Source organism: Scyliorhinus torazame, chromosome 6 (genome assembly GCF_047496885.1).
Source record: "Scyliorhinus torazame isolate Kashiwa2021f chromosome 6, sScyTor2.1, whole genome shotgun sequence".
NCBI lineage: Eukaryota > Metazoa > Chordata > Chondrichthyes > Carcharhiniformes > Scyliorhinidae > Scyliorhinus > Scyliorhinus torazame.
In genome coordinates, this window is record NC_092712.1 from 29,142,950 (window position 1) to 29,166,714 (window position 23,765).

Below are 23,765 nucleotides of genomic sequence, written 5' to 3' on the forward strand. Positions count from 1 at the left end.
AACCCAACCCGTGGGATTCCCACCTGGCCGGTCGAGTTAAAATGGCGCCACCCCTGTTTCCAGGGCTCGGCTTCTTGCGAAACGTTAGCCGAAGGAAATCCCCTCCGGCGCGGAGGGATCTGGGCGCCACGTGCATGAGTCACAGAAAACTAGCAGACAGGTAATAGGGTAGGCAAATGGAATATCGGCCTTTACAGTTAAAGGAATAGCGTATTAGGAACGGGAAGTGTTGCTGCAGCTGTACAGGGCGTTGGTGAGACCACACCCGCAGTATTGTGCACAGTTTCGGTCCCTTTATTTGCGGAGAGATGCACTGGCATTGGAGGGCGTTCAGAGGAGGGTCACCAGATTGATTTCAGAGGCGAAGGGTTTGTCGTGTGAAGAGAGATTGAGCAGTTTAGGCCCATACTCTCTCTCATGTTTGGAACAATGAGAGGAGATCTAATGGAGGTGCATAATATGCTAAAAAGGTATTGACAAAGTAATAATAATAATCGCTTATTGTCACGAGTAGGCTTCAATGAAGTTGCTGTGAAAAGCCCCTAGTCGCCACATTCCGGCGCCTGTTCGGGGAGGCTGGCACGGGAATTGAACCCGCGCTGCTGGCCTTCTTCTGCATTACAAGCCAGCTGTCTAGCCCACCGTGCTAAACCATACATGGAGCGGCTGCTTCCTCTTGTGGGGCAATCTAGAACGAGAGGTCATAGTTTTAGGATAAAGGGTAGATTTGGAACGGGTGAGGCGGGATTATGGGCGTGATTCTCCGTTGCCTGGAGCCGATTTTGCACTCGGCTATCGGGATGCCCCGCCCCCTCCAAAATGGCGTGGTCCAGGAGCGCGCCGCACACTGTCGGGACGGCCTCAGGGCGTCACCTGAAGGCCCTCCCCCGATGCTCCGCCCCCGATGGGCCGAGTTTCCGACCGCGCGTGTGAGAGAGGGTGTGTGTGAGGCTGTGCGTATCAGGTCGCACTGTTTACCGAGGTGCCGGGCCATGTCTATATATGGAGCTATCTGAAGTACAAGACATTGTAAGGAAGGGTTCTGTTGATGCAGGCCCTGCCCCTTAGTTACAATGAACTCCTAAAAGCCAGAGCTTCGAACAAGGAGAAGTTTACATCCTTGACCTTTTTAAAAAATCCATTTCTTATCAATTCTGTGATACTATGCTGGACAAAGAGCCGGCAGTCTGTGGGTTCAAACCCCAGCGCAGCGAGTTGGAAAATGAACAGTGCTGAGAGAAATACCGAGAAATGGAGCTGCTCTGCTCTGAATGTAATATTGCTTCAATTGTGATTGGCCCAGTACCCTCACTGTGAGGATGCAGTAGTTCAAGGCAGCGTGTTGGATGTTAGAATATGAAAGGAAAGTCTTGCATTTATTTCGCACTGAACATGGCTCCCGGGAGTCTCAAAGTGTTTGAGAGACAATGACGTACTTTAGAAAACAGAATGGTGACAGCACAGAGGAGGCCAGTTGGCCCATTGAATCTGTGCTGGCTCTCCAAGAGCAACTCCCCCAGCCCCACTCTCCCCACCTTTACGGGTAGCCCGGCAACTTCTTTCCTGAGTGATGCTCAGGGGCAGCACGGTGGCACAGTGGTTAGCATTGCTGCCTCATGGCGCCGAGGTCCCAGGTTCGATCCCGGCTCTGGGTCACTGTCCGTGTGGAGTTTGCACATTCTCCCCGTGTTTGCGTGGGTTTCGCCCCCACAAACCAAAGATGTGCAGGGTAGGTCAATGGGCCACGCTAAATTGCCGCTTAATTGGAAAAAATGAATTGGGTACTCTAAAACATTTTGGGCAGCACGGTAGCACAAGTGATTAGCACTGTGGCTTCACAGCGCCAGGGTCCCAGGTTCGATTCCCCGCTGGGTCACTGTCTGTGCGGAGTTTGCACGTTCTCCCCGTGTCCGCGTGGGTTTCCTCCGGGTGCTCCGGTTTCCTCCCACAGTCCAAAGACGTGCAGGTTAGGTGGATTGGCCATGATAAATTACCCGTAGTGTCCATAAGGGTTGGGAGGGGTTATTGGGTTGCGGGGATAAGGTGGAAGTGAGGGATTAATGTGGGTCGGTGCAGACTCGATGGGCCGAATGGCCTCCTTCTGCACTGTATGTTCTATGTAATTCTATGTAATGACACAAAGGCGAGAGTGGGATGTAATCGAGGCTTTATTACACTGAGATGTGTGGCCTCCTACAGCAGCTGACGAAATGGGAGCACACATATTTATACTCCACCTACTGTGCGGAGCCAGCAGGCAGGGATATACCCCCGTACCTGTAGTACAGGGGCCTTACCGTAAAGCACCTATATCAGCATCCTCTATATACAATATATACATCAGTGGTGACTACCACACTGAGAGTACCTGTCCAATCCTCTTTTGGAAACCATGATTGAATCTGTCCCAACCGCATTCTTAGACGGAGCAGCCCAGATCTTTTCGTTTTGTTGCGAAACCTTCTATATTCGACCTGGTTTTCACTTAGATTGTAGCAGCATAGGAGCAGGCATGGGCCATTCGATCCCTCGAGCCTGCTGTACCATTTAACGAGATCATGGCCGATCTTCAGCCTCAACGACATCTTCCCTGCACCATTCCTGTATCCCTCAATGCCATTGGTATCTATCAACCTCCGCTTTAAACATACTCAATGACTGAGCTTCCACAGCCCTCTGGGGTAGAGAATTCCAAAGATTTATCACCCTCTGGCTGAAGAAATCCCTCCTCATCTCGGTCCTAAATGGCCTGCTCCTTATTCTCGCTCTGTCGCTGGTTTGAGATTCACTCCCCCTCCCCCAATTAGGGGAAACATCCTTCTTGCGACTATCCCATCGAGCTCTGTAAGTACTTTGTACCTGCCAGTAAAATCACCTCACATTCTTCTAAACCATAGAGAATGCAGGCCCAATCTCCCCAATCTCTCATTGGACAATCCCACCACCCCCAGGATTAGTCTCCCCCCCCCCCCCCCCCCCCCCATTGCGAACGCCCCACGGCTGTACCCCAGCCATCCCTCGGAGGCAACCCCCTTTGTTCTGTCACAGCTTTCCCGGCCTACACAGACTCACGAACACCAGGGACGGTTGGTGAATGTCACGTTTTGGGCATTGCCTCGGAATGGGCCTCTAGTTTGGGGGAGGGGACTCAGTGCACCGCTGCCCCCAACGGCTGACACGCCTGAGGGTCTATTCTGCTGGAAGGATGGTGGAAAACCGCAGGACGACAGAAATCCCACAGCTGGACCGTTCGATGTTTATTTTTATTCATTCTCGAGATGTGGGCAAGGCAGGCATTAATTGTCCATCCCTTTTTTCTTTTAATAAACATTTTATTGAGGTATTTTTGGTATAGTAAAATCAACAAAATAAACAATATACATGAAACCATAAACATAGTGCAAAAGCCGTCTCCCTTCCTTACAGGCCCCCCCCCACCCCCTCCATATGCACCCATGCCGACCCCTCCCCCACCACCCACTTCCTGACCATGGCTATATTCGCCGCCCAGTAATAGTTACTAAAATTTGGCAGCGCCAGCCCGCCCTCTCCCCGACTCCACTCAAGCATGGGCACAGAGCTAGGTGTACGGACATGGGCACAGAGCTAGGTGTACGGGCATGGATGCAGAGCTAGGTGTACAGGCATGGGCACAGAGCTAGGTGTATGGACATGGGTGCAGAGCTAGGTGTACGGGCATGGGCGCAGAGCTAGGTGTACGGGCATGGGCACAGAGCTAGGTGTACGGGCATGGGCACAGAGCTAGGTGTACGGGCATGGGCGCAGAGCTAGGTGTACGGGCATGGGCACAGAGCTAGGTGTACGGGCATGGGCACAGAGCTAGGTGTACGGGCATGGGCGCAGAGCTAGGTGTACGGGCATGGGCGCAGAGCTAGGTGTACGGGCATAGGCGCAGAGCTAGGTGTACGGGCATGGGCGCAGAGCTAGGTGTACAGACATGGACGCAGAGCTAGGTGTACGGGCATGGGCGCAGAGCTAGGTGTACGGGCATGGACGCAGAGCTAGGTGTACGGGCATGGGCGCAGAGCTAGTTGTACGGGCATGGGCACAGAGCTAGGTGTACGGGCATGGACGCAGAGCTAGGTGTACGGGCATGGACGCAGAGCTAGGTGTACGGGCATGGGCGCAGAGCTAGGTGTACGGGCATGGGCGCAGAGCTAGGTGTACGGGCATGGGCGCAGAGCTAGGTGTACGGGCATGGGCACAGAGCTAGGTGTACGGGCATGGGCGCACAGCTAGGTGTACGGGCATGGGCGCAGAGCTAGGTGTACGGGCATGGGCGCAGAGCTAGGTGTACGGGCATAGGTGGCTGGGTCAAGGTGTGCGAGCCTGGGTGTGTGGCCCTCATTGGCTGGGTCAAGATGACTGGGCCTGTGGTTGGTGGGTCTACATAACTCCATCTAGGTGGCTGGGAAAAGTTCTGAGGTTAGAAATAATGGACCAATAGTTGAGGTAAAACGGGAAAGATTTCTCAATGGACTTATCACGTTTCCCAAGTCCACTGAAATACTAGGAACAACTATAAACGGGACAGTCGGAAGAATGTAGAGGCGTGGCCAAACCATCTGTCAAAATGCTCAAATCACCATCGCGGGGAGAATTGCAATTCAATAAAGCTGGGATGGAATACTCGTCTCACTAAACTACCAAAATCACAAAAAGCCCACCTGGTTCACTAATGTTCCTTTAGGGAAGGAAATCCGCCGTCCTTACCCGGTCTGGCCGACACGTGACTCCAGATCCACAGCAATCTGGTCGACTCTTGACTGCCCCCCTCTGAAATGGCCAAATGAAGCCACTCAATCATGGCAAATTGCCATGGGAAGAAACACGGTGGGCGTGGGTGTACCTACGCCACACGGACCGCCCCAAGAAGGGAGTTCACCATCAGCTTCTCCAGGACAATTGTAAGAATGGGTAATAACTGGCAGCTCGTTGGGTGATCAACCCTTCACCTCCCCCTCTGGCTAACCTGCCAGGTTGTATTGAACCCCGCGTCGTCTGGTTATCGCTCACCCAGTCAGATTCTCCCTGTTTACTCTCTCAAAGCCCCTCACGACTGAACCCCTCCGTTAATCCTCCCGTTAACCTTCTCCGCTCTAAGGAGTCAACCCAATCCTTTCCAGCCTCCTCAGCGGGACTGAGGTTGGGGGTGAGGGGGTCGAGGAAGGGGTCAGCGGGTGAAAGCTTCCCGGTGACCAGGCCAGTATGAATCTACTGGTAACGTTGAGCGGTGGGGTGACCAATGGGGAGACCTGATTCAAAGAAAATCTGCGATATTGAAAGCGAGGTGATGTGTTATGTACTCTGGGATAACACAGGCTGCAACTGGATGCAGCTTTGACCAAAAGATACTCCAGACCTTGAAGATAGTTCAATCTGATTTATTGAACCAGTAGCACAGTTCTCTATGAGATCGACTCTCTGCTAACCTAAGTGTGGTTACTCTGTCTGACTGGACCAGACCAGCTCTTAGCCACGTGCTGGAGGTGTGATACTGTACATACACCCTGACTCACTCTGTAGATGTTCATCAGTGGAAAGAGGCGGAGTGTGAGTGTCTCGTGCCTTTTATAGTGAGATCCCACCCCTGACAGTCCTGTCTGCTCATTGGTCATGTCCTGTTCTCTGTGTTCATTAGCTGCCTGTCTGTATATCATTATCTGCATGTTTGCATATCATGACACCAGGCACAGTTGTGAAACCATCGTGAATAACAAACTAGTTGGGGGCAATTAAGAATGGGCCGAAAATGCCGGTCCTATCAGCGATGTCCAAAAAGAATGCAAATCGCTTTAAATGTTGTGAATCTCGCCCGGTGCATTTTTGCCATCTTAACCCTCCTCCATTTTGTTTATGCTTGCTTGCAGTTGTGAACATCAGTCACCATGCCGACCGTAGTAGCAGAGGCCTTTAAGAACATTAGCAAGAGCCCAGGCCTGCAGATATGGACCATCGAGGTAAGAACGTTGAGGTTTTAAAAATGATTAATTCACGGGATGTGGGGTATCACTGTCCAGGACAGCATTCATTGCCCATCCCTAATTGCCCCTAGAGAGGGTGAGTTGCCTTCTTGAACTGCTGCAGTACATGTGGCGTAGGTACACCCACTGTGCTGTTAGGGAGGGAGTTCCAGGATGTTGCCCCAGCGACAGTGAAGGAACGGCGATATATTCCCAAGTCAGAGACTGAGGGAGAGAGAAAGTGAGGGAGAGAGAGACTGAGGGAGAGAGAAAGTGAGGGAGAGAGATACCGAGGGAGAGAGAGACTGAGGGAGAGAGAAAGTGAGGGAGAGATACCGAGGGAGAGAGAGACTGAGGGAGAGAGAAAGTGAGGGAGAGATACCGAGGGAGAGAGAAAGTGAGGGAGGGAGAGAGAGACTGAGGGAGAGAGAAAGTGAGGGAGAGATACCGGGGGAGAGAGAGACTGAGGGAGAGAGAAAGTGAGGGAGAGATACCGAGGGAGAGAGAGACTGAGGGAGAGAGAAAGTGAGGGAGAGATACCGAGGGAGAGAGAAACTGAGGGAGAGAGAAAGTGAGGGAGGGAGAGAGAGACTGAGGGAGAGAGAAAGTGAGGGAGAGATACCGAGGGAGAGAGAAAGTGAAGGAGAGAGAAAGTGAGGGAGGGAGAGAGAGACTGAGGGAGGGAGAAAGTGAGGGAGAGATACCGAGGGAGAGAGAAAGTGAGGGAGAGAGAAAGTGAGGGAGGGAGAGAGAGACTGCAGGAGAGAGAAAGTGAGGGAGGGAGAGACTGAGGGAGAGAGAAAGTGAGAGAGATACCGAGGGAGAGAGAGACTGAGGGAGAGAGAAAGTGAGGGAGAGATACCGAGGGAGAGAGAGACTGAGGGAGAGAGAAAGTGAGGGAGAGATACCGAGGGAGAGAGAAACTGAGGGCGAGAGAAAGTGAGGGAGGGAGAGAGAGACTGAGGGAGAGAGAAAGTGAGGGAGAGATATCGAGGGAGAGAGAAAGTGAGGGAGAGATACCGAGGGAGAGAGAAACTGAGGGAGAGAGAAAGTGAGGGAGGGAGAGAGAGACTGCAGGAGAGAGAAAGTGAGGGAGGGAGAGATAGACTGAGGGAGAGAGAAAGTGAGGGAGGGAGAGAGAAAGTGAGGGAGGGAAAGTGAGGGAGGGAGCGAGAGACTGAGGGAGAGAAAGTGAAGGGTGGGAGAGCGAGACTGAGGGAGAGAGAAAGTGAGGGAGGGAGAGAGAGACTGAGGGAGAGAGAAAGTGAGGGAGAGATACCGAGGGAGAGAGACACTGAGGGAGAGAGAAAGCGAGGAAGGGAAAGAGAGACTGAGGGAGAGAGACACTGAGGGAGAGAGACACTGAGGGAGAGAGAAAGGTAGGGAGGGAGAGAGAGACTGAGGGAGAGAGAAAGTGAGGGAGAGATACCGAGGGAGAGAGAAAGTGAGGGAGGGAGAGAGACACTGAGGGAGAGAGAAAGCGAGGGAGGGAGAGAGAGACTGAGGGAGAGAGAGAGAGAGACTGAGGGAGAGAGACACTGAGAGAGAGAGAAAGGGAGGGAGGGAGAGAGAGACTGAGGGAGAGAGAAAGTGAGGGAGGGAGAGAGAGACTGAGGGAGAGAGAGACTGAGGGAGGGAGAAAGTGAGGGAGGGAGAGAGAGACTGAGGGAGAGAGAGACTGAGGGAGAGAGAAAGCGAGGGAGGGAGAGAGAGACTGAGGGCGAGAGAGAGACTGAGGGAAAAAGTGAGGGAGAGAGAGACTGAGGGAGAGAGAACGTGCGGGAGGGAGAAAGAGACTGAGGGAGAGAGAAATGTGAGGGAGGGAGAGAGGGACTCGTGTCCTGGCCAATATTTATCCCTCAGTCAACACCAGACTAAATAAATCAGGTTTTCCAGTTATTCTGCTGTTAATGGTAGCTTGCTGTGCAGAAATAGACTGCCCTGTTTCCGTTGTTACAACAGTTACTAGTGAAAGGTGCTAGACTTTCTTTCTAATCTGAGCAATGTATGTTTTACAGAAAATGGAGGTGGTCCCCCTCCCTCCGAAGGCTTACGGGACTTTCTTCGAAGGCGACTGTTATCTGATACTGTCCGTAAGTATGAGGAAGATAAATTGTGGATAAGCTGGATTTAGTAAAAGATATTAATAAGATCTGAATCTCTGTCATCAACTCCTCCCTCCTTCCAATGAACCGTACCTACATGGACTAGTCCTGGGAGAGCTCCAATCAAAGTGTCTGGTCTTTTTATTTCATCCACACTGCCATTTATACTCCACATGAGAATGAAGTGGAGTCTGTCTCTCTCTCTCTCTTTCTCTCTCTTCCTCTCTCCCTCAGTCTCCCTCCCTCTCTCCCTCAGTCTCTCTCTCCCTCAGTCTCTCTCTCACCCGCAGTCTCTCTCTCCCTCAGTCTCTCTCTCTTTCTCTCTCCCTCAGTCTCCCTCTCTCTCTCCCTCAGACTCTCTCTCTCCCTCAGTCTCTCTCTCCCTCAGTCTCTCTCTCCCTCAGTCTCTCTCTCTTTCTCTCTCTCTCAGTCTCCCTCTCTCTCCCTCAGTCTCTCTCTCCCTCAGTCTCTCTCTCTCCCTCAGTCTCTCTCTCTCTCCCTCAGACTCTCTCCCTCAGACTCTCTCAGTCTCTCTCTCTCTCTCTCCCTCAGTCTCTCTCTCCCATACCTATACACCTGTCCCTCAGTCTATCTGTCCCTCACTTTCTCTCTCTCTCCCTCGATATCTCTCCCTCACTTTCTTTCGCTCCGTCTCTCTCTCTCAGTCTCTCCCTCAGTCTTTCTCTCACCCAGTCTCTTTTTCTCTCTCAGTCTCTCTCTTTCCCTCACTTTCTCTCTCCCTTAGTCTCTCTCTCTCAGTCTTGCTATCCCTCACTTTCTCTTTCTCCCAGAGTCACTCTTTCTCCCTCTGTCACTCCCTCTCTTTTACCTTCAGCATCAGAGCTGGGCCTCCCTCTGAGCTGAAGGAGCCCCCATTGGGCCTTGCCCTATTGGCCCTCCACCTCGGAAAGACCATCCGCTGTCCTTCGTGCCCACCCTCTCGCCACTAAATGGCCGATTCAGGGGCAATAACGGCCGGATCACTGTTCCCCAGAGAGTGAGGGGTTGAGTCCCTTACTTGATCGCAACTCGAAATCCTTCCCCCTATCTCTGCAACCTCCTCATTCCCTGAGATCATACATTCCTCCAATTCCGGCCTCCCTGATCTTTAACGCTCCAGCATGGAGCGTTAAATGCCTTCAGCTATCAAGCCCTAAGTTCTGAATTCTCCCCCTAAACCTCTCCGCTTCTCTGGCTGTCTCTCCTCGATTAGGAAATCCATTAAGGCCATTTCTTCCACCAAGCTGTTAATCACCTGTGCTACTATCCCCGCTGTGGCTAATTCCCTCAGAGTACACTCCTCTGGAGTTCTTTAGGATAATTTTACCACATTAAGGGTGCTAGATAAAGGGAGCGATTCTCCGATATTGAGCCCGAGTGTTCGCGCCATCGTGAACGCCGTCGTGTTTCACGACGGCGGGAACCGGGCCCGGGTACGACCGATTCTGGCCCCCTTGGAGTGGTTTACTCCAGCTTGGAGAATCGCCCCAAAGCTTGTTGTTGAAAGGAGACACTAATTCAGCGAATGATTTCCTCTGTGTAGATTAGTAAAACGGCGAGAGGAACATCTGAAGCCCTCCATTACTGGATCGGGAAGGAATCATCCCAGGATGAGCAGGGCGCCGCAGCAATGTACGTCACCCAACTGGACGATTCCCTCGGGGGAGGGCCTACGCAGTATCGGGAAACACAGGGTTACGAGTCCCCGGAGTTTAAAAGCTACTTCAAGTCTGGCATCCTGTGAGTAAAATTGCCAAAAGTGCCTTCTCCCCTCACCTTCCGGGTCTTGGTTCTGTCCCTCTTTGAATTGTACAGCGTGGAACAGGCCAAACCAAACTTACTGACAGAAACCAAAGGCAGGGGGAAGTCAAGTTGTGAGGAGTGTGGTAAACCACTGTAGTGTATAATATGTGTATTGTGGTAAACTGCCACTGTATTACATGTAATGTGGTAAACCACTGCCTGCTGGCTCCGCCTCCCCTCGGGCCCGGTATAAAGGTGGCTGGTCTCCGGCCCTACCCCAGTTCGGGACCCGAGGCCAGGAGGCTTTCCGTTTAGCTTATTAAAGCCTCAGTTACGTTCACTACTCGTCTTGTGCTCATTGATGGCACATCAAGGAGAACACAGAGGGGCTGCAGCGGGATATAGGCTGACCAAGCCAGTGGGAAACAAGTCGGCAAACGTGGCAACGTGTGAGGTTAGTCACTCTGGTCAGGCGTGAAACTTGTAAATGTTGATGCTTCGGGGGACGTGGATGTACCGGGACAGGGAGCACAAAGCTTTGACGTGGGCGCAGCAAGGCCGGGAAGTGGCCTGTTGGCCATTGGGGGCGATTGCGGTACAAGGGGAAGGAAATATTGCTGCACTTGTACAGGGTTTCAGTGAGAGCACAGCTGGGATACTGCGCTGGATTCTCCGTTTCTGCGGCTAAGTGCTGACACCGGCGTGGGTCCCGCGGTGTTTCACGGCCGGCAAATCGGCGCAAACCCCTCACCGGTTCCGGTACCGGCGAGGAGCTAGCTCCAGCGCCGCGCGAAACCGCCCACGGATCGTGCAGAATACGGCCAGAGAACGGCCGGGTCCCGGGGCCGTGCATGCACAGGGCTGACGACCTGCAGCGGGCGTGACGTACAACATGGCGCCGGTTATGCGCGTAACGGTACCCGCAAACCCGCGACCCCGCAACCCACACCCTGGCCACACACCCCCCCCGCCAGTCCTCCCAGCCCTTTTCCGACGCCCCCCCCCGGCCAGCGATACAGATCCCGGCCGAGTGTGGCGGCGCTACACACAGTCTGCAGCCAGCACACCGGATTCCTGACCGCTGGGATCACACGTGCCCTGTGTCCTGAAGGATGTACCTATTCAGGAGGTGGCAGAGAAGGTTCATTCGATTAACTGCAGGATGGGATGATAGACCAGCCTTTGGTCTCCTGTTCTTATATTTCCTTTAGTGACTCGGTGTCAATTCCTTTTTCTGATCACCCTGTGCAGGGTCTTGGGACATTTTATGATGTTCCAAAGTCGGGCAGCACGGTAGCATACTGGTTAGCACAGTGGCGTCACAGCTCCAGGGTCCCAGGTTCGATTCCAGCTTGGGTCACTGTCTGTGCGGAGTCTGCACATCCTCCCCGTGTCTGCGTGGGTTTCCTCCGGGTGCTCCGGTTTCCTCCCACAGTCCAAAGATGTGCAGGTTAGGTGGATTGGCCATGTTAAATTGCCCTTAGTGTCCAATAAATGCTAGGAGGGGGGGGGGGTGTTATTGGGTTATGGGGATCAGGTAGAAGTGAAGTCGGTGTAGATCGATGGGTCGAATGGCCTCCTTCTGCACTGTATGTTCTGCGTATAAAGTTGCTGTATAAATTGTCACTGTTGCTGTTTGCCGTTCACTGTCTTGGCCTCTTGAGGGTGAGGGTGGTCACCACACAGGTACCAGCATTTCCAACAGGGATAGCCAATCGTGGACAGGAGTTGGGGCGGGGGTCAGGGGTCAGGGGGACGGGGTTGTGGCAAGGAGGGGAAGAAGCAATTGATGGCCAGAAAGTCCACGCGGCGACTGCCGTGCTACTTTCCCGGGCGGCAGTAACCATGGCGTTGTTGTGATCATGACCAGGTACAAGAAAGGAGGTGTGGCTTCCGGCTTTCAACACGTGGAGACCAACGTCTACAACATCAAGCGTCTACTCCATGCAAAGGGGAAGAAGAACGTAACCGCGACAGAGGTAAGCCGTGACTACATCGCTTTTACAATCGGGCACACATGAAGGCCACTTTGATGAGGTCAATGTGGAGGCCTATACCAGCCTGAAAGTAGTGTAGAAAGGACTTAACTGGTGGGAGAACCAACGTCAGGGCAGCACGTAGCACAGTGGTTAGCACAGTTGCTTCACAGTTCCAGGGTCCCAGGTTCGATTCCCGGCTTGGGTCACTGTCTGTGCGGAGTCTGCACGTTCTCCCCGTGTCTGCGTGGGTTTCCTCCGGGTGCTCTGGTTTCCTCCCACAGTCCAAAGATGTGCAGGTTAGGTGAATTGGCCGTGATAAATTGCCCTTAGTGTCCAAAAAGCTTAGAATGGGGTTACTGGGTTACGGTTACGGGGATTACTGGGTTACGGTTACGGGGATAGGGTGGAGATGTGGGCTTGAGTGGGGTGCTCTTTCCAAGGGCCGGTGCAGACACGATGGGCCGAATGGCCTCCTTCTGCACTGTAAATTCTAAGCAATTCTATTAATCAGTGCCGGGATCAACTTAACCAACGGCAGAACTTAACAGCTGGTAAGGGAACTTATTTAGCTAGAAAGGGGACTGACTTAACGGGTGAGGGAACTGACTTAACTAGAGGCAGGACTGGTGAAGGAACTAAATTATGCAGTGAGGGAGCAGTCTTAACCAATGACAGGGCTGAATTTACTGTTAAGCAAACAGACTTAATTGTTGAGGGACAAACTGTATGAACCAATGGGGGAGCTGACTTAATGGGGTACGACTGACTCTGCCAAACTCGGCTGCCATTGTTTCCCCTTTGATGTGAGCAGTTAGCCTGGGGGATGACATGAGCACACAGTGGGATCCCGTAGCCGTGTCCGGTGTTAGCAGATTCCAAATAAACAGAGGCCAACTTGCCAATGATGTGACTGTCACATTGGACGTGGGAAGCTGGAGCATGGCACAGAGCCCTGTCCGGTCGCCATCTTTGAAAGTGAGGTGGGCATCGCTGGCTAGGCCAGTATTTGTTGCCCATCGCTAGTTGCCCCTGAGATGCTGGTGTTATGGGCCAGGGTTTAGAGAACCCCAAAGTGTATCATGGAGTTCACCTGACCCACAACCTTTAATAGATTGTGGTATGGGGAGCACACGGCCCACTCTACAGGTGTGGCACAGCAGAAATGGAAAAGTAATTTTTAAAGCAAAACAATGTTTATTCTGTGAACTCAAGTCAACCTTTTTAAAGTATACAGTGAACATCTTAGCAACCATTAATTCAAATACAACCCCCAAAGAATACAACACTAAGTAATCCTTAATAACTTCCCAAACAACATTCAGAAGACAAAAGAAACACCTTTCAACAGAAGCACATCAGGTTTACATTCACTACTGAGAACATTTATAATTCTGAATTCACCAAATGATCAAGAGATAGTCTTTTAATGGCAGAGAGAACAACAGTACACCTGCTTGGTCTGGCTTCAGCTCCAACACTGTCAGCTTTTTACTCTTGTTTTAGGCTGTTTGCTGCAGGGTGTGTTTTAGTTTCGTTTTCAGTGTTGGAGCTGAAGCCAGACCAAGCAGGTGTACTGCCCAGCTCCACCCACACTCTGACATCACTGATAAACACCCATTTCTTAAAGGTACTTTTCTTAAACACCCATTTCTTAAAGGTACTCTCACATGATACTGGTGATGAGCCACCTTCTTGAACTGTTGCAGTCCATGAGGTGTAGGTACACCCGCAGTGCTGTTAGGGAGGGAGCTCCAGGATTTTGACCCTGCAATAGTGAAGGTATGGCGATATATTTCCAAGTTAGGATGGGTAGTGACTTGCAGGTGGTGGTGTTCGCCAACCTTGTCCTTCTGACTGAGGAATCTTGGTGAGTTCCTGCAGTGCATCTTGTAGATGGTGCACACGGCTGCCACTGTGCGTCGGTGGTGGAGGAAGTGAATTTTGTGGAAATGGTACCAATCAAGCGGGGCTGCTTTATCCTGGAGGGTGTTGAGCTTCTTGGGTTTGTTGGACCTGCTCTCCAGGCAAGTGGAGAGTATTCCATTACACTCCTAACCTGGGTCTTGTAGATGGTAGACAGGCTTTGGGGAGATAACAAACATAAGAACATAAGAACTAGGAGCAGGAGTAGGCCATCTGGCCCCTCGAGCCTGCTCCACCATTCAATGAGATCATGGCTGATCTTTTGTGGACTCAGCTCCACTTTCCCGCTCCACTTTCCCGCCCGAACACCATAACCCTTAATCCCTTTATTCTTCAAAAAACTATCTATCTTTATCTTAAAAACATTTACTGAAGGAGCCTCAACTGATTCACTGGGCAAGGAATTCCATAGATTCACAACCCTTTGGGTGAAGAAGTTCCTCCTAAACTCAGTCCTAAATCTACTTCCCCTTATTTTGAGGCTATGCCCCCTAGTTCTGCTTTCACCCGTCAGTAGAAACAACCTGCCCACATCTATCCTATCTATTCCCTTCATAATCTTATATGTTTCTATAAGATCCCCCCTCATCCTTCTAAATTCCAACGAGTACAGTCCCAGTCTACTCAACCTCTCCTCGTAATCCAACCCCCTCAACTCTGGGATTAGCCTGGTGAATCTCCTCTGCACCGTGTTAACAGCAGATCATGTTTATCAATGATGTTGACTGAGGGATGAATGGAAATCAGGACACTGGGGAGAGAACTCCCCCTGCCTTTCTTCAAAATAATTTGACAGGATCTTTTACATTCACGGTGGCAAAGTGGTTAGCAGTGTTGCCTCACAGGGTCCTGGGTTCGATTCCGGCCTCAGGTGACTGTCTGTGTGGAGATTGCGCATTCTCCCAAAATCAATAACTAATACAATGGGCTGGAATTGATTAAGTGACTTTTTTTATTTGCTGATCCGCAGTTTTGGAATAGTCATGCAGTTGTACATATTTGGAAAAGTGTCGCAGAAACAGATTGAGGAATATGATTATGAATTTGGGAAAGATTGCTATCGATAGGGATGTCAGTAAACGTGGATGTTCTAGAACATCCCTCTGCTGGGGCCTATCGGTTATCCTGAACAGCTTACTCAGTTTGTTTTGCTGGCCCCACACCCACACAAAACTTTGGCACTCAGGATCACTGATTCTTCGCAGTGCCAAAGGAAGCCATTCGGTCCATCGAGTCTGCACTGGTTCCCTGATAGAACCTCCTGCCTCTTCCCTCTCCCCTGCCTTATCCCTGTAACCTTGCACATTCTGTCTTTTCAAATAGCAATCCAACTCCATTTTGAATACCTCGATTGAACCTGCCTCCACCACTCTCACAGGAAGTTCATTCCAGACTGCAACCACCCCCTGGGTGAAAACCACTTTCCTCACTCCAGAGGACTGCCTAGTTTGGCCAGTGGCTACGCCAGCCCTGGATAGAGAGCACTACAGCAACACTACGACAACACTACAACACTACAGCAACACTACAACAACACTACAGCAACACTACAACACTACAGCAACACTACAACAACACTACAGCAACAATACAGCAACACTACAACGCTACAGCAACACTACAACACTACAACAACACTACAGCAACACTACAACAACACTAAAACAACACTACAGCAACACTACAACAACTACAGCAACACTACAGCAACAATACAGCAACACTACAACAACTACAGCAACACTACAACAACACTACTACAACAACCACAACAACACTACAATAACTACAGCAACACTACAACAACACGACTACAACACTACGACAACACTACAACAACCACAACAACACTACAATAACTACAGCAACACTACAACAAGACTACAGCAACATTACAGCAACACTGCAACACTACAGCAACACTACAACGACTACAACAACTACAGCAACACTACAACTACAGCAACACTACATCAACTACAACACTACAACAACACTACAACTACAACACTACAACAACTACAACAACACTACAACAACTACAACAACTATAACAACACTACAACAATTACAACAACACTACAACAACTACAGCAACACTACAACAACATTACAACAACACTACAAAAAATACAACAACACTACAACTACAGCAACACTACAACAACACTACAACAACTACAGCAACACGACAACAACACTACAACAACTACAGCAACACTACAGCAACACTACAACAACTACAGCAACACTACAGAAACACTACAACAACTACAGCAACATTACAACAACACTACAGCAACACTACAACATCTACAGCAACACTACAACAACGACAGCAACACTACAACAACTACAGCAACACTACAGCAACACTACAACAACTACAGCAACACTACAGAAACACTACAACAACTACAGCAACATTACAACAACACTACAGCAACACTACAACATCTACAGCAACACTACAACAACGACAGCAACACTACAACAACTACAGTAACGCTACAGCAACACTACAACAACACTACAACTACAGCAACACGACCACAACACTACAGCAACACTACAACAACATGACAGCAACACTACAGCAACACTACAACAACACTACAGCAACTACAGCAACACTACAGCAACACTACAGTAACACTACAACAACACTACAGCAACTACAGCAACACTACAGCAACACTACAACTACAACAACACTACAACTACAGCAACACTACAACTACAACAACACTACAACTACAGCAACACTACAGCAACTACAGCAACACTACAGCAACACTACAACAACACTACAACAACTACAGCAACACTACAACAACACTACAACTACAGCAACACGACCACAACACTACACCAACACTACAACAACATGATAGCAACACTACAGCAACACTACGACAACACTACAACAACTACAGCAACACGACAACAACACTACAACAAGTACAGCAACACGACAACAACTACAGCAACACTACAGCAACACTACAACAACACTACAGCAACACTACAGCAACACTACAGCAACACTACAGCAACACTACAACAACACTACAGCAACTACAGCAACACTACAGCAACACTACAGCAACACTACAACTACAGCAACAACACTACAACAACTACAGCAACACTACAGCAACACTACAACAACACAACAGCAACACTACAACACAACCGCAACACTACAGCAACACTACAACAACACTACAGCAACACTACAACAACACTACAACAACAGAACAGCAACACTACAACACAACCGCAACATTACAACAACACCACAGCAACACTACAACAACTACAGCAACACTACAGCAACACTACAACACCACAACAACACAACAGCAACACTACAACAACTACAGCAACACTACAACACCACAACAACACAACAGCAACACTACAACAACTACAGCAACACGACCACAACACTACACCAACACTACAACAACATGATAGCAACACTACAGCAACACTACGACAACACTACAACAACTACAGCAACACGACAACAACACTACAACAAGTACAGCAACACGACAACAACTACAGCAACACTACAGCAACACTACAACAACACTACAGCAACACTACAGCAACACTACAGCAACACTACAACAACACTACAGCAACTACAGCAACACTACAGCAACACTACAGCAACACTACAACTACAGCAACAACACTACAACAACTACAGCAACACTACAGCAACACTACAACAACACAACAGCAACACTACAACACAACCGCAACACTACAGCAACACTACAACAACACTACAGCAACACTACAACAACACTACAACAACAGAACAGCAACACTACAACACAACCGCAACATTACAACAACACCACAGCAACACTACAACAACACTACAACACCACAGCAACGCTACAACAGTACAACAATACTACAGCAACACTACAGCAACACCACAACAACACTACAACAATACTACAGCAATACTACAGCAACACCACAGCAACACCACAACACTACAGCAACACTACAACAATACTACAACAACACCACAACAACACAACAGCAACACTACAACAACTACAGCAACACTACAACACTACAAGAATACTACAACAACTACAGCAACACTACAACAACACTACAGCAACACTACAACACTACAAGAATACTACAACAACTACAGCAACACGACAGCAACACCACAACAAAACAACAGCAACACTACAACAACACTACAGCAACACCACAACAACAGTACAACAATACTACAGCAACACTACAGCAACACCACAACAACACCACAACACTACAGCAACACTACAACAATACTACAACAACACCACAACAACACTACAGCAACACTACAACAACACTACAGCAACACCACAACAACACTACAACAACACTACAACAACACTACAACAATACTACAGCAATACTACAGCAACACCACAGCAACACCACAACACTACAGCAACACTACAACATTACTACAACAACACCACAACAACACCACAACAACACAACAGCAACACTACAACACCACAACAACAACACAACAATACTACAACAACACTACAACACCACAACAACACTACAACAACACTACAACAACTACAACAACACCACAGCAACACTACAACAATACTAACACCACAACAACACAACAGCAACACTACAACACCACTACAACACCACAACAACACCTCAACAACACCACAACAACACTACAACAACACTACAACAACACTACAACAACTACAGCAACATAACAACACTACAACAACACTACAACAACACCACAACACTACAGCAACACTACAACACTACAACAATACTACAACTACAGCAACACTACAGCAACACCACAACAACACTACAACAACTACAGCAACACAACAACACTACAACAACTACAGCAACACTACAACAACACTACAACAACACCACAACACTACAACAACACTACAGCAACACTACAGCAACACTACAACACTACAACAATACTACAACTACAGCAACACCACAACAAAACAACAGCAACACTACAGCAACACTACAGCAACACTACAGTAACACTACAACAACACTACAGCAACTACAGCAACACTACAGCAACACTACAACTACAACAACACTACAACTACAGCAACACTACAACTACAACAACACTACAACTACAGCAACACTACAGCAACACTACAGTAACACTACGACAACACTACAGCAACTACAGCAACACTACAACTACAACAACACTACAACTACAGCAACACTACAGCAACACTACAACAACTACAGCAACACTACAACACTACAACTACAGCAACACGACCACAACACTACACCAACACTATAACAACATGATAGCAACACTACAGCAACACTACGACAACACTACAACAACTACAGCAACACGACAACAACACTACAACAACTACAGCAACACGACAACAACTACAGCAACACTACAGCAACACTACAGCAACACTACAGTAACACTACAACAACACTACAGCAACTACAGCAACACTACAGCAACACTACAACTACAGCAACAACACTACAACAACTACAGCAACACTACAGCAACACTACAACAACACAACAGCAACACTACAACACAACCGCAACACTACAGCAACACTACAACAACACTACAGCAACACTACAACAACACTACAACAACAGAACAGCAACACTACAACAACTACAGCAACACTACAGCAACACTACAACACCACAACAACACAACAGCAACACTACAACAACTACAGCAACACTACAACACCACAACAACACAACAGCAACACTACAACAACTACAGCAACACTACAACAACACTACAACACCACAGCAACGCTACAACAGTACAACAATACTACAGCAACACTACAGCAACACCACAACAACACTATAGCAACACTACAGCAACACTACAACAACACTACAGCAACACCACAACAACACTACAACAATACTACAGCAATACTACAGCAACACTACAGCAACACTACAACAATACTACAACAACACCACAACAACACAACAGCAACACTACAACAACTACAGCAACACTACAACACTACAAGAATACTACAACTACAGCAACACTACAACAACACTACAGCAACACTACAACACTACAAGAATACTACAACAACTACAGCAACACTACAGCAACACCACAACAAAACAACAGCAACACTACAACAACACTACAGCAACACCACAACAACAGTACAACAATACTACAGCAACACTACAGCAACACCACAACAACACTATAGCAACACTACAGCAACACTACAACAACACTACAGCAACACCACAACAACACCACAACACTACAGCAACACTACAACAATACTACAACAACACCACAACACCACAACAACACAACAGCAACACTACAGCACCACAACAACACAACAATACTACAACAACACTACAACACCACAACAACACTACAACAACACTACAACAACTACAACAACACCACAACAACACTATAGCAACACTACAGCAACACTACAGCAATACTACAGCAACACCACAGCAACACCACAACACTACAGCAACACTACAACAATACTACAACAACACCACAACACCACAACAACACAACAGCAACACTACAGCACCACAACAACACAACAATACTACAACAACACTACAATACCACAACAACACTACAACAACACTACAACAACTACAACAACACCACAGCAACACTACAACAATACTAACACCACAACAACACCACAACAACACAACAGCAACACTACAACACCACTACAACACTACAACAATACTACAACTACAGCAACACTACAGCAACACCACAACAAAACAACAGCAACACTACAGCAACACTACAACAACACCACAACAACACCACAACAACACAACAGCAACACTACAACAACACTACAGCAACACCACAACAACAGTACAACAATACTACAGCAACACTACAGCAACACCACAACAACACTATAGCAACACTACAGCAACACTACAACAACACTACAGCAACACCACAACAACACTACAACAATACTACAGCAACACCACAGCAACACCACAACACTACAGCAACACTACAACAATACTACAACAACACCACAACAACACCACAACAACACCACAACAACACTACAGCACCACAACAACACAACAATACTACAACAACACTACAACACCACAACAACAACTACAACAACACCACAGCAACACTACAACAATACTAACACCACAACAACACCACAACAACACAACAGCAACACTACAACACCACTACAACACCACAACAACACCTCAACAACACCACAACAACACTACAACAACACTACAACAACACTACAACAACTACAGCAACACAACAACACTACAACAACTACAGCAACACTACAACAACACTACAACAACACTACAACAACACCACAACACTACAACAACACTACAGCAACACTACAGCAACACTACAACAATACTACAACTACAGCAACACTACAGCAACACCACAACAAAACAACAGCAACACTACAGCAACACTACAACAACACCACAACAACACCACAACAACACAACAGCAACACTACAACACCACAACAACACTACAACAACACTACAACAACTACAGCAACACTACAACAACACTACAACAACTACAGCAACACTACAACAACACCACAACACTACAGCAACACTACAACACTACAACAACACCACAACACTACAGCAACACTACAGCAACACTACAACAACACTACAACAACACTACAGCAACACTACAACAACACTACAACAACACCACAGCAACACTACAACACCACCGCAGCACTCCAACAATATTACAGCAACACTACTGTACACTACAGCAACACTATAGCAATAGTACAGCAACACCACAGAAACACTACTGCGCAGACACACTCCCTTCAAAGTGTGAGCACACACACGTGAAGGGAGATTTCTAGGCTGAGGTAGCAGAAGTGCTTGTGGAACCGTGGCTGATGGAGAAGTTGCCGGGTCTGGGAAGGGGAGCGGGGGAATGTAAAATGTGAACAGAGTTTTCCAAAAGTTCAGAAAGATCTATATGTGGAATATTAAAGAACTGTTTTCTGTTGTTGCCTAGGTGGACGTTTCCTGGAACAGCTTCAACTTGGGCGATGTGTTTCTCTTGGATTTGGGAAAGGTCATTGTCCAATGGAACGCACCCAAAAGCAACAGGACTGAGAGGTTAAAGGTCAGTTGGAGTACTGCGACAGAATGCAAGCCCCTTTCTCTTTAATTAATCCAGAACAAAAACAAGAGCAGAAGAAACAGGAGTCGGCCATTTGGCCCCTCAATCATCTTAAATGCCTCTATCTGATAACCCCTTGGTGTACCTGGCCTTTGCAACCTGTCCCCCTAATTTAACACTTTTACCTTCCTGTTGTATAGACTGGGGAATCTAAAACACAGGGGCACGGTCTTCGGGTGAGGGGTCTGAGATGAGGATATATTTCTTCACTCAGAGAGCCGTGAGTCTTTGGAATTCTCCGATTCTCTAAGCTGTGGATGGTCACTGAGTGTATTCAACACTGAGATCGCTAAGATTTATGGGGATGGTGCGGGAAGGTGGAATTGAGCAAGAAAATCGAGCTGCGATCCTATTGAATGGCCTGCTCCTGTTCCTTGTTTCTATTTCATTGGCCAGGCCAGCATTTGTGGCCCATCCCTAATTGCCCTTGGACTGCATGGCTTGCTAAGGCGTTCAGAGGGCATTTGCTGCGATTCTGGAGTCACATGTAGGCCAGACAATGTAGGGGCGGCAGATTTCCTTCCCTGACTCCGTAGAATCCCTGCAGCGCAAAAGGAGGCCAGTTGGCCCATCGAGTCTGTGCCGACCCTCTGAAACAGCATTCTACCTCAGCCCACTCCCCAATCTATCTCAATAACCTCGTCTAACCTTTGGGCACTAAGCGCCAACTTAGCATGGCCAATCCCCCCAACATGCAAATCTCTCGATGGTCCATACTGAGACTTTCAATTCCAGATTTTATTAATTAAATTTCAATTCCACCAGCTGTCGTGGTGGGATTTGAACCCTTGTCTCAGAGTATTAGCCTGGGTCTCTGGATTACTAACGCAGTGGCATTACCACTACACCACTCTCTCAGGTTGACTTTGAGAGAAGCCCTTTCAGGACTCTTCAAGCGGTGAAGGGAATATAGGTGGTGTTGTGGTAATATCATGAGATGAGTTCAGATCCCACAATGGCAGCTGGTGGAGGCTAAATTCATTAATTGATAAAGTTTGCATTTCAAAGTTGCTCTTTAGGGGAGGAAATCTGCTGTCCTTACCTGGTCTGGCCTACATGTGACTCCAGCCCCACCCTCAGCTCTCGGAAATGGCCCAGCAAGCCCCTCAGTTCAAGGTCAATTAGGGATTGGCAACAAGGAGGCATATGACGTACATAAGCAACTGGGATCAAGTGGATCCCTTGAAGAGTATAGAGATTGTTGAAATAGAGTTAAGAGGGAAATCAGGAGGGCAAAAAGGGGACATGAAATTGCTTTGGCAAATAATGCAAGGGAGAATCCAAAGAGATTCTACAAATACATAAAGGGGAAAAGAGTAACTCGGGACAGAGTAGGGCCTCTTAAGGATCAACAAGGGCATCTATGTGCAGAGCCACAAGAGTTGGGTGAGATCCTGAATGAATATTTCTCATCGGTATTCACGGTGGAGAAAGGCATGGATGTTAGGAAACTAAGGGAAATAAATAGTGATGTCTTGAGAAGTGTGCATATTACAGAGGAGGAGGTGCTGGAAGTCTTAAAGCGCATCAAGGTAGATAAATCCCCGGGACCTGATGAAATGTATCCCAGGGTGTTGTGGGAGGCTAGGGAGGAAATTGCGGGTCCCCTAACAGAGATATTTGAATCATCGGCAGCCACAGGTGAGGTGCCTGAAGATTGGAGAGTGGCGAATGTTGTGCCCTTGTTTAAGAAGGGCAGCAGGGAAAAGCCTGGGAA

General features: G+C 48.4%; 1 protein-coding gene across 5 annotated transcripts in view; it reads left to right on the forward strand.

Moving 5' to 3' along the window:
- Nucleotides 1-23,765, forward strand: part of vill (villin-like) — a 398,207-nt gene that overhangs the window by 321,705 nt on the left and 52,737 nt on the right. For all 5 annotated transcript variants that reach the window (XM_072508058.1, XM_072508063.1, XM_072508059.1 and 2 more), the window contains exons 2-6: nucleotides 5,892-5,981; nucleotides 8,003-8,077; nucleotides 9,633-9,829; nucleotides 11,703-11,811; nucleotides 21,881-21,991. In XM_072508058.1, coding sequence (XP_072364159.1) covers nucleotides 5,910-5,981; nucleotides 8,003-8,077; nucleotides 9,633-9,829; nucleotides 11,703-11,811; nucleotides 21,881-21,991 — 564 coding nt within the window. In that variant the 5' untranslated portion in view covers nucleotides 5,892-5,909. The remainder of the gene's footprint in view (nucleotides 1-5,891; nucleotides 5,982-8,002; nucleotides 8,078-9,632; nucleotides 9,830-11,702; nucleotides 11,812-21,880; nucleotides 21,992-23,765) is intronic.